At 34.0% G+C, this 12,385-nt stretch overlaps 1 protein-coding gene across 6 annotated transcripts in view; it reads right to left on the reverse strand.

The window, feature by feature from the left end:
- Window positions 1-1,614: 1,614 nt before the first annotated feature.
- LOC131143724 (clp protease adapter protein ClpF, chloroplastic) overlaps window positions 1,615-12,385 on the reverse strand; it is a 30,948-nt gene continuing 20,177 nt past the window's right edge. For 4 of the 6 annotated variants that reach the window (XM_058091994.1, XM_058091997.1, XM_058091995.1 and 1 more), the window contains exons 6-9: window positions 7,923-8,035; window positions 2,576-2,621; window positions 2,270-2,310; window positions 1,615-2,185 (exon numbers count right to left, since the gene is read on the reverse strand). In XM_058091994.1, the coding sequence (XP_057947977.1) occupies window positions 2,030-2,185; window positions 2,270-2,310; window positions 2,576-2,621; window positions 7,923-8,035 (356 nt within the window). In that variant the 3' untranslated portion in view covers window positions 1,615-2,029. The remainder of the gene's footprint in view (window positions 2,186-2,269; window positions 2,311-2,575; window positions 2,622-7,922; window positions 8,036-12,385) is intronic. The other 2 variants (XM_058091998.1, XM_058091999.1) reach the window with 1 other exon arrangement.

Raw genomic sequence — 12,385 nt, forward strand, 5'->3', positions numbered from 1 at the left:
ATTTAAAAACTTGAAAAATATTTTTTCATAATTGATGTGGGGTATAAACATGCTCAAAGCATGCCCAAGTGTCAGAATTTTTTTAATTATTTTGAAAAATAAAAATAAAAATAAAAATAAAAAATCATTTTCTACAATTAAATGGACCTTAATTATTTAAAATTTGAAGTCTTTGATACTCAAAAGGATTTTTCTTTTGAAGAAGAGAAAAGGAAAATTGTCATACTAAAATGGGAACTTTTTGAAACAGGAGGACATGCATTGATAACCAATTAATTATATTAAATATATATATATCTCAGTGAAAATCTCCTCCAATTTGAAAACATGCATGCACATTGAGATCTTAAAATAGAAATATTTGATGGTACAAACAAAATATGACAAGAAATAGGAAAAATGATGGCTTATTATGGTATGCAAAAATGTATAAAATTTTTTTGGTAATCCAATAATAAACCTGCCTTCAAAACTTCATACTACTAACTTTATATAAAGCACGAGACTCAAACTCAAATCTCATACCAAATTCATTTTAGGGAGTGCGGGGAAGGAGAAAGAAAGAAAATGATTCTTGCTGAAGTTTTGAAGTTCATTACATCTATGGTGGATGGTTCACTGCTCTTGGGAGATTTCAACCAAAAAAGATTTTGTTTGAAGCCGAAAGATGAAAAGAAGAATTTTGTTTGTGGCAAGTCACTCAGCATTCCTTAGATATGTATTATATTGCTCTATAAAATTTCATGTTTGTGTTGTTAAAAAATGAAACTAATATTGATCATGCTGCTGATAGTTTCATGTATGTTATTAATGTGTTCTTCTAATATCTTTAGCTTTTAATTTATCGTGTAACATTTATAATGCTATGTTGCAGTGCATAAATCTATGTCCAGTGGTTGCAAAGAGTGCAAGGGATTCTTGAACACTATTAATTCAGGTATCAAATTTTGACGTGTTTAAAAAAAAACTAAAAATTTTGATTTGTATTTCATCAAATTCATATAAATCAAAATTCAAGTATAATAAAACTCTTATTCTATGTTTGTGAGTCTGAAAATTTTGCCTTTTGAATTTGAATGCATGGATTTGGATAAAATATTATATAAAATTGTATTAAATTTGGTCCAAATTTACACAAATTTAAATTTAAGGTTTAATTTTTACTTTCAAACACAAGATAAATTTCAAACAAAATACAAGCACTTGCTTAGATTCATAGATTAAATTGGAATTTAGATTTCAAATTTGAATTTCAAAATTTTTGATTTCAAACGAGTGGAACCTTTGATTTTAAACATCTAGGTTGATGATGATGATAAAGAGGTAAATTCCCAATAAGGAATGTTGGGTGGTCTTTAATCCCAATAGCAACATGGATCATAGAAGCTGAATAAAAAGATGTTTTTCAGATTTTACACATTACTACTATTCCAAAAGTAAATGAAAATGTTGTTTTTATTATTATTATTTGAAAATCTGGAAATAAAAAAAAATAAAAACTATTTTTCAGAGTCCATAATTTTCTTCTTCTTCTTCTTCTTCTTCTTCTTCTTCTTCTTTTAAATTTTCCGGGCAGAACAGGCCCTAAATTACTTAATCAAATACTCAAGATCCTTGAATTTCCAGAGTCATGCTGTAATTCACTAGATAAAAAATTGTTTGGAGTAGTGATCATATTTCAGAACTTCCAGATTTAGCCAAGATGGAACCCCCACTGGACAATTCAGCTTTGAGAATTCAAATTACAGTAGAACCAAAGAGCTTGAATCGCCAATAGTAATGCAAGAATTGCCTACGTCACTGATCCACAAACATAACTCTTAACAAGACTAAACTGTCATTGCCAATAGCTTCAGCCCCAAAAAGTAAGCTATGTACAAGAATCAGAATCATAAATAAGCCAAAGGGCCTCTGCCTATGCAGCTAGAATGTAGAAATGAATTGAGTTTTAGGTCGATGCTTCCTGGCACAAGGGTGTGCTCTCTGACGCTCAAAAGTTAAAAGGGGCAGAAAATCAGGCATCATCCCTTTACGCATCTTCTCCGGTTCCCTCATCTTCTGAATCGGTGGGCACTTCATACCGAGGCCTATTGAATTTTTCACGTAGCTGCTTAATTGGTATAAAATCTCCAGCTGCATCCATTCCATAGAACAGAAAGGAAGCATACGGATGATCAAACCTGCCCTGCATACGTTTCAGCACAGCCCGTGGTCAAAAGAAAATAGCTGGGATAAACATTCTGTGTTTTTTTAACATATTTCTACTCACCATGTCAGGCTTTTCAGGGGCTAACAAATTCTCCTCAGCAACTGCAACACACAAATTCATTTTGCAATGTTCATCAGGCCGGCAGCAAGGACAAGAACAAAAAAAGGAACTTCCAGAACTGACCAATCCAAGATGGACAATGCAAAATATTTCTACACTTTGTATAGGTCATGTGTTATGCTAATATAAGTGCATATAGGCAAAATATTTCTGATATGAAATGTGAGGTAACACCCAGAGAATTGCAGCCAGAGAGAGCGAAAAGGGTAAAATCTCGTTAAGAGGTTCAAATTGCTGTCAAATTACCATAAGCCACTAGCAGATTAGGGTCTGCATGTACATCAACCAAGACCTGAAAAACCAAGAACTGAATTTAGTTGGAGACCTACTTTTTTCACATGTGCCAGGTTCTTTACCTAGTTGATGAAATTATTTAACAAAAGCATCCAAATAATAGAAAATGTATAATATGGCACTTGCGTGCCAGTAGACAGAAAAAAAAAAAAAAAAGCATCTCAAAGACATTGTGAGATAAGCCAATCAATGCCCACACTGTAAGATCAACAATTTAATAAAATAAATACTCACTTAAATGAGCTAAAAAAGTTAATTGTAGATTAATTGCTCCACCATCAAACCTACGAAAATCAATGTCCTTTCAAAACTGCAGGAATGCTATTAGTTTGTCATCCAATTAAAAGCACCAGTTTACTCATGTTTTCCTTAACCACAACATAATATTTTGACCCTATTCAGAATTTTTTAATATCCTATGAATGAACCAAACATTATTGCTCAGTCTTGGAGAAGAAATAACACAATCAGCATATGAAATGAGTGATAATGAGGTTGCTGACAATTGACACCTTTTCACTTCAGTGAGTGTTGCCATCACCAATAATCATCAATAGGACAAACTCAATTCACTACAGTTATGTGTGAGATTCGCACACAGGGTAGGGACATCTAATTCAGAATGAGGCATCAATCAAAGCTGTCATTGTTTCTCAACCTACAAGAACAAAACATTGCAATGCGGACACATAGAAGGCATTTGGTCATGTCCCATGATTTAAGGTTAATCTCATAATGGAACCACCATGTTTAGTTTCACCTCAATAATCCTATGTGGTGGTGATCTCGCGATTCTCGCCTCACCTCAATGAAAAGATAAATGCCCAAACTAGTTATCTTTGTCCTCTTGAGGAGAGTTATCCAAGACCACCCTAAAACACTGATAAAGGAGAAATGTTTTGGAACAATTTTATCCCCACTCAAATATATGTCTAGGGAAACAAATGGTGACTTTTTTCCTCTCAATGTCCAATACTGCTGAACTATTGTTGAATGACTAGATGTTGATTTAGATCTGGTTGAATTGGAATGAAATGTCAAGTTTTGACTGTTATTTCTTGCTCATTGAGATGGAAAGACAACTTTGCATTTATAGTTTGTTATTATATTAATCTAGGGGGGGAAATAATGATTTGAGTCCCTCAGTGTCCAGTCTTGCTGGATTGTTTTGAACGATTAGATGTTGATTTAGATATTGTTGAATTGGAATGGGATGTAAGTTTTGATTGTTATGTCTTCTCCACTGAGATGGAAAGACAACTCCTGCATTTCTAGCTTCTTTTTGTATTAATCTATTTTGAGTGTTACTAGAGATTGAACTTCTATGTTGAAAAGATTATAAGCTTCTTCATAAAAAAAACAAAAATGAGGCATTTTCTTACAATTTTGAGGATAGTTTAGGCACTGCATGGTGATAGTATATTCCTACGGCATGACCAAACAGATTACTCACAAATGCCTAGGGACATTTTATCACAGAAAAATCACACACCAATCAGGGTGTTAGATCACCAGGAATCATGACAGCATGGGACAAAATTACATAGATCAGATCACTGCAGAGATTCCATTTGGATCACCACACGGCCCCACAATGTTAGAAGTATAGATCATCTCATGGCTGTTGAGGGCAATTTTCATCATTTGGCAATTTTCATGATCAACAAATGGATGAACAGAAGGCTGGGCTTGCACAGCCTATTTGCTTGTATTCTAGAAAGTTGAATAGGGAGTTGCTCAAACTGGACACATATGTCCTCAAATTCCGTTTGTGTTCACAACATTTGAAGGCACAAACTTTTTCATTAAAATTGATTCATAACTGTTGAAGCTTGATATACATTGTCGGCCTAGAACTAAAAAGCTTAAAGCTTTTAGGTGCTATTGAATTATTGAGTAAAACTAAAGACCTAATCACCATGAGGTCTCTCCCTCTATTTATAATATGTCAAGTGAATACCAATGATTATAATGTCCTTACAAACTCACACTTACTAACATAAAAAACTAGCACACACTAATAATTCTAAACGACCCAAATAACCATTAACACACGCCCTCAAGATGGAGCATGGATATCATATGCTCCTAACTTGTTACAAATGAATTTAACACAAGCGTCCCTTAAGGCTTTAGTAGTAAATCAGCAGCTGCAAATTAGACTTGACATGAGTGGTTGGTTGTAATGATCTTTTTCTGCACAAATTTCTCTCAAACAACGTGGCAATCAACTTTAATGTGTTTTGTCCTCTCATAAAAGACCAGGTTTAAGGCCATATGAATAGCAAGTTGATTATCACATGTCAACTCCATAACCTGAAAATGTGGATATTCCAATTCTTCCAACATGTTTTTTCAACCAAACAAGTTCACATGTAGTGAGAGTCATGGCGCTGGCAACCACAGTTTGCTTCTTGCTCTTCCAGGAAACCAAATTACCACCAACAAAGATACAGTACTCGATTTTTTTATTTTTTTTGTTGAAAGGTGAATTGGCCCAATCTGCATTTGTATATCCCTGAATATAGTGTGAACCCAATCTTGATATAAGAAACCTCTCCAAAGTGCACTTTGCAATATCTCAAATTACTACATCTTAATAACTTGTTCTCAAAGAATTAAGAAACTAATTCACAAAACTTGTTGCAAAAGATATATCCAGTCAAGTGACTGACATAATTCAACTTTCCACCAACAAGTCCTTGATATCGTCTTGAATTAGGCAACAAGTCACCCATATCAGGGACAAACTTAATGCTAGGATCCAATAACCCAATCTCAATTAGAAATCAAGAACATACTTCCTCTATGAAAAAAATTGTTCCAATATGAGATTTAGATACTTATATACCCAAGAAATTCAATGGTCCCAAATCTTTGGTCTAAAACTTTAGTCTATAAAAATACTTTAGGCCTTGGATACCTTGATCATCATCACCAATTATCACAATATCAACCGCATACACAATAAGTAGAATCCTACTAGATGGAGTTTAATGATAAAATACAATTTGATCTACTGCACATTGTCAGAGGCCAAACTCAAGTACTATAGCACTGAATCAACCAAACCATGCTCTATGAGACTATTAAACCATATAGAGATTTCTTGAGGCTACACATTAAACCAAACTCCCCCTTGAGCAACAAACCTATGAGATTGTTCCATATAGACCTCCTCCTGAACATCACCATATAGGAAGGCATTCTTCACATCTAACTAATGCAAAGGCCAATGGTAATTGGTGGCTTAAGATATGAACAAACGAGGCAAGTTTGGGGTCTGTATGTCCAAATAATCCAAACAATACACCTAAGTATATCCCTCAGCAACAAGATGGGTCTTCAAACGAGTAACAGAACCATTAGGATTGATTTTCATCGTGTATACCCAACAGCAACCAACCACAGATTTGTCAGAAGGAAGAGATACCAATTCCCAAGTACCATCATATTGTAATACTTGCATCTTTTCAACTATTGCAGTCCTCCATCCAGAGCAGGCAACGCTTCATAAACAAATTTTGGAAGCAACAAAAGATAGAGTACTAACAAAACAATAATATGACGGTCAAAAGAAGTCGTAGAAAACAAATTAGAGATTGGATGTCGTGTGCAGGTGCATTTACCTTTCCAAAGAGCAATGGGAGGATTAACATCATAAGAAATGGAATCATCATACCAGGAAACCACAGAGGTAGCAGTAGAAACTAGAAGGAATTCCTCTCCCTTGAGCTGCCATCATGAATACACCTTCAAATTAGGATGATCAAGGTGACAAAAAGGATGAAACTACATAAGACACAATAGGATGACTAGGTAGAGAAAATAAACTAGAATCTGAAAGATTTGGTAGAGGAGAATCACTAAGGTTAAAAGCAAAGAGAATAGTATGATGTTGACTCAAAGAAGGTAATGTTGGTAGAGACAAAAAAGCAATGTAGAGTGGGACTATAACAAAGATATCTCTTTTGAGAACACGAGTCACCAAGGAAGACACATTTTATGGCACAAGGATCCAACTTATCCATCCCTAGGGTTTAACAGATGAGCGAAGGACACACACCCAAATATGCAAGGAGATAAAGAGACAAAGGAGCATTCACAAAGAGAACAGAGTAGGGAATTTTACCAACAAGAACAAAGGATGAGATTCTATTGAAAATAAAGCAAGCAATGAACATAGAATCACTCCTAAGCAATTTAGGAACATGCATCTAATAAAGCAAGGAACGAGTGACTTCAAGGATATGTCTATTTTTACCCTCAGCAACCCTAATTTATTGTGGAGCGTGGGCATAGGATGGCAAATGAACAATACTAGACTGATTCATATAAGTAGTGAATTGGGAATTCAAGTGCTCTTTAGCATTATCACTCCAAAGTATCCGAACAGGCAAACCAAATTGAGTCTTTATTTTACAACAAAAGGCACAAAAGATATGAAATAACTCAGAACAAGCTACGGTTGGTATTTTTACACCTCAAGGGGAAGCGTGAGCAGAGAATATGCTGCTTTTGTAATTATGAGGAGTAATGGGGGTATTTTTTTCATGCACATTTTTTATTGTTAATATATAAGAAGGCAGAAAATTGCTGAAAAGAAAAGGGAAAAGAAACGAGCAAACTTGTTATAAAAAATAATAATAAATATAACTAGCATAATTTCAAATTCCAAGAAAGATCCTTCACAACAATTTCTCATTGAAAAAATCCATTTGACCAAAAAAAAAAACACATCATCATTGCCATGCATGTGCTATATTACCATAACATGTTCATATGACCTAGGACCCTAAAAAATAGTCATTAAAGGAGGGATGCATGTAAGGAGGTCATGACCCAAAATACTTAATAGTCCTGCCATCCTGGCCTTTTTTTTGGTTTGAGTTTGATAGGCCAGGTCTGCCCACAGGATAAGCAGGCATCTCACACAGTATTTTTTATCAAAATTCTGCAACTGAAGGACGCTTGGATGAATAACGGAATGGCCACACTAGTAAGCCATACCATTGTACCGTATGCGGGATATTAAGAAGCAGTGACATGACCATATAAGAATGCCGAGAGGAGTATAAAGGAGGTAAGGAGCAGGCCCATCACAATCTCATAAAGTGCATCATATTTTTTCTCTTTTTGATAGAAAAGGAAGAAATGTTACTAAAGAAAAAAATTGTACATAAAGGAGCACCATAAAGTGCATCACGATGATTATCCCACGAACCAAAAATGATACTGATATGAAGTTTTTTTTCCTTTACAGAGAAAATATTGAAGCCAAACATAGGGCAAACTAAACCTGATAAAATGGCTGACTTGAACCACGAGACAACTTTTCAACATGTGCAGTTTCCATCCATGAACTTGATTCGCAGCATACGGGATCCATTCCACAAATCACAGCCCAGTAACCTGAATTCATGACATTAGTATCAATAACTTAAACAACAACCTAATATTCTCATAAAATTCCACACTACATTACTGAGGGCAACCCTTGGCCCAACAGCAAGGATGTTACACTCAAAACAGGTTCAAGTTACAGAAGTAGCCTCGCCAAATATGGAGGTAACTACACACATCATGTCCTCCCCATACTGCTTGGAGTCTTGGGCACTACATGTTGCATTTGTTTTTTAAAACTCTAAGCTGTGGATCAAAGAACCAGCCAGACTAAAGGAATCCTTAAAACTATGGGAAATTGCAAACCAGCAATGCGCAGGAGCTTTGTGCACCAAGCTGCCCTTTATTACTTTATGATTATTAAAAAAAAAAAAAAATACTTGCACATGAGCTCGTACACCCTGTGGGATATTGAAGTGAAATCCAACTATAACCCACAATAAATAAGGCAAAATCATGTCTACTATCAAGGGCTCAATTCACTATCCTCAGTCAAAACAAAGCACAGCATGTGAATTGCGAGAGGATTCTAACAGGGACAAACCTTCATGTGAATTGTTCAGATCTTACAGGGTATAGCTGCAACCAGATCGAGTCATTCCACCTATCTCGCTGAAGTACTTAAATATAAAATATTGTTCCTTTTAGCAACAAGTACTAAAAGTTAAAAGCTGCATTTTGTAATGCTAGAAAATAAGCAATGATTTGATCAATAATATTTTCACAATTTAGTAGTAGTAGTAGTAGAAATTGTAGTAGTATTAGTAATGATAATGATATAATAATATCTACACTAGAAAAATTAGTTTCATGGGGGAAAGCAAGTGACATGACATGCAGAATCTGTAGAACCAGGGCAGAAACAAGAAACCATCTGTTTTTTGGATTTCAAATTTCAAAACAGGTTTACTACAAGGCAAGTGCTGAATTAAGAAATCAGGGGGCAGTTATGGACTGCGAAGAAAATCTCAATTGGTTATCTGTCCTTGGGAATTCAAAATCAGAAGATGAGTCAAAGATGGTCTGGTCATCTGCACTATACTACACATGAAAGATGAGCAATGCACAGTTGTTTGCAGAAAACCACAAAATCTGGAAGTATTATTACGTCAAGCTGCCATAGATATCCAATGTAGATGTCCAAAAATTAAAAGATTTGAATTCTCAGAAAGCTGATCAAGTGTAAAACCATTTCACAACATTTTAAGGCTTGCTAGCCTAATTTCCCAATTTTGGTAATATATAAAGCTTATCTTTTACCAATAATAATAATAATAATAACAACAACAACAACATATTAGCATGTTGTAATATAATATAATATACATACATACATACACACATTCAAAATTGTAATAACTATTGTGGAATTAAACTTGTAAGTCATACAATGAAACTGTGGAAAGGGTAGTTGAACAAAGATTAAGTTTAGAAACGAGGGTCTCAAAAAATCAATTTGGTTGCATGCCTAGAAATCTACTATAAAAGCTATATATCTTTTAAGAAGTTTAAGGAAGAGGAACTTACATATTGTTTTTATTGACCAAGAGAAAGCATATGATAGGGTACCTAGGGAAGTTCTATGGTGGGTTCTAAAAAAAAAAAAAAACAACTGTATGAAGTAGGTATAGTGACGTCATTAGGGATATGTACGATGGAATAATGACTAGCTTCAAGACTACAAGTGAAAAGGCTAGGGAGTTTCCACTCACAATAGGTATATGTCAAAGATCTGCTTTGAACCCCTATCTTTTTACCCTAGTGATGGATGAACTTACTAAGAGTATCCAAAATGAGATTCCATGGTGTATGTTGTTTGCAAATATTGTCTTGATTGATGAAACTGGGGGTGGAGTAGAATTTATGTTAGAAATTATGGAGAGAAGCTTTAGATTCTAGAAGATTTAGGATAAGTAGAAATAAAAGAGAATACATGAAATGTAATTTCAATTGTAGTAGGAAGAATATTAGAGAAAAGATCAAATTTAATGGTCAAGAAATCAATAGTACTAGTATATTTCAATACCTTGAATCTGTTATGTAAACTAAAGGAGAAATTGAAGAAGATGCAATACATATAGTTAAAGTAGGTTGGGTAGAGAAGTGTTTCGTGTGTGTTTTGTGATTGATGAATACACTTATAATTAGAAGGGAAGTTCTATAGCACGGCTATAAGAGCAGCTATGATATATGAATAAGAATGTTGGGCAACTAAGAAACAACATATCCAAAAAGTAAAAGTTGTTGAGATGAGAATGCTAAGGTGGATGAGTGACATAACATTAAAAGATAAATTAAAGAATGAAAATATTTGCAATTAAGTTAGGTGTAGCTACTATAGAAGATAAGATAAAAAGGGGGGCGAATCAAATGGTTTGTGTTTGCCTCAAGGTTTCATTAACTTGTTTTTGATGATAACAAACTATTGTGTACTAATGGCTTTGTGCTTAAGTTGTTTTTAACAAGATTAAGCCATTGAAGTTGAAATTTTGAGAGAAGATTTGAAAAGTTAAAATCTTATTTATTTGTATTTTGTTCTCTTAAATGAAATTTGTTTTTCTTGTAAAGCTGTAAGATTATTAAAGACATGATACTAATGAACTAAAACTATAAAAATGACAAACAAAGAAGACTGAACCAGGCTTTGCAGTCGAAGACGGTCAACCAGACCATAAGGGGTGATCAGCCAATCAAGGCAGAAGCTAGAGGTGGCCGACCAACCCTTGAAGGCAGTCGACTGGGTCACCTAGTTTTGCCTACAACCATCTAATTTTTCTCTCTAACATCCACCAAGCGGTCGACCAGCCTTACCAAAAAACTTGCATAATAGACAAAAAACGGCTAGTTTTACTCTAATCTCTATATATATGCCCTCTAAAGCCAAACTCTTTATTCTCTCTTAATCACTCTTGTGCCTCCATTTGCTTACTTTTGAGACAAACACCAAAACTATAGTGCCATCACTTGCATATTGTTTACGAGTTTCTTTTGTTCGCTTCATATTTGTAAATCATTTCTTCTGAGAAAATTTGTTTTGTGATCCGTCTTTTAACTTGGTGTCCTTGCCTCTGTCAAAGCAAGGTGTGATTGGTTTCCTTCGTCTCTCGAAAACAAAGGGTGCAATTGGTGACCTTGCCGCTATGAAAGGAAGGAGATTAAAGGAACCTCAAAGTGGTTGGCCTTGAAAAGTGGGCATAGGCAAGGATAGCCAAACCACTATAAAAAGCATTTGCATCTCTCTTCCCTTCTCTCCTTTGATTTTATTGCTTTAAATTTGTGTATTTGTTGATTTATGTAAATTGTTTTAAATTGTGTAATCAAGCACATTAATTTTATTAAACCCAATTCACTCCTCCCCCACCCACCCCCCACCCCCCCCTTTCTCTTGGGTTGCCACTTTGGCCAATAGTTTGGCCATGTGCAATGTAGTATAAATAGTGCACCAATAAGGAGTGAGCTAATTACAATGAGGTACAATAGAAAGGGTAGGGGTAAACCTAAAATAACTTGGAATGAGATAGTGAGTAAGAATTTAAGAACCCTAAATTTGTCGGAGGGAATCGTCCACGGTCAGCAAATTGACGAAAAATGATTCATGTAGCCGAACCCCCTCGTGGGGCTCAAGGGTTGAATTGTCGTTGTTGTTTATATACACACATATATTAAATACATTTAGTTTAAAAGTATAATATCATGATATTGTATTACATTGCTTTAGTATAATAATATTATGTGGCATGTATCCAATTATGTTATCATACTCAAATGTAATAACATTATATTAAAATTCCATAACATAATATCGTGTAAACATATATAATAATGATCATGTGTTATTATAATATTCTAAACATATAACATAACAATATTAAACACTATTTATTTTAGTATCATAACAGTATGCTATTGTATTAATATTAAAGTATCATAATATTTTAATTAATTATGTTGTCATATTTTAATATAATAACATTAATAATACATCCTCTTCCAATACTACAATAATTTATTACAAAGATCACAATGGTGTGATAATAATTTATGACACGTTAAAACACATTATTATATCATATTTTAAAATTTAAATATAATAATATACATACTATGTAATTTTAATATTATGTACTATATAATAATACAAGTGCATTACAATATGATATATATATATATATAACATATTGTTATATTATTGCATGATATAGGTGTATTGTTGAACCTCTTGGAAAAGGGCATAAGCAAACCAAATGCTACTTATTTATTGCAAGTACAAAGTGATAAATGATGCAAGGATTTTTTTATTAGTGAAATACCAAACTGAGGCTAAATCACTACATAAATAGAAATAGAACAAACATGTCA

The sequence above is a fragment of the Malania oleifera genome, chromosome 12, assembly GCF_029873635.1.
Source record: "Malania oleifera isolate guangnan ecotype guangnan chromosome 12, ASM2987363v1, whole genome shotgun sequence".
NCBI lineage: Eukaryota > Viridiplantae > Streptophyta > Magnoliopsida > Santalales > Ximeniaceae > Malania > Malania oleifera.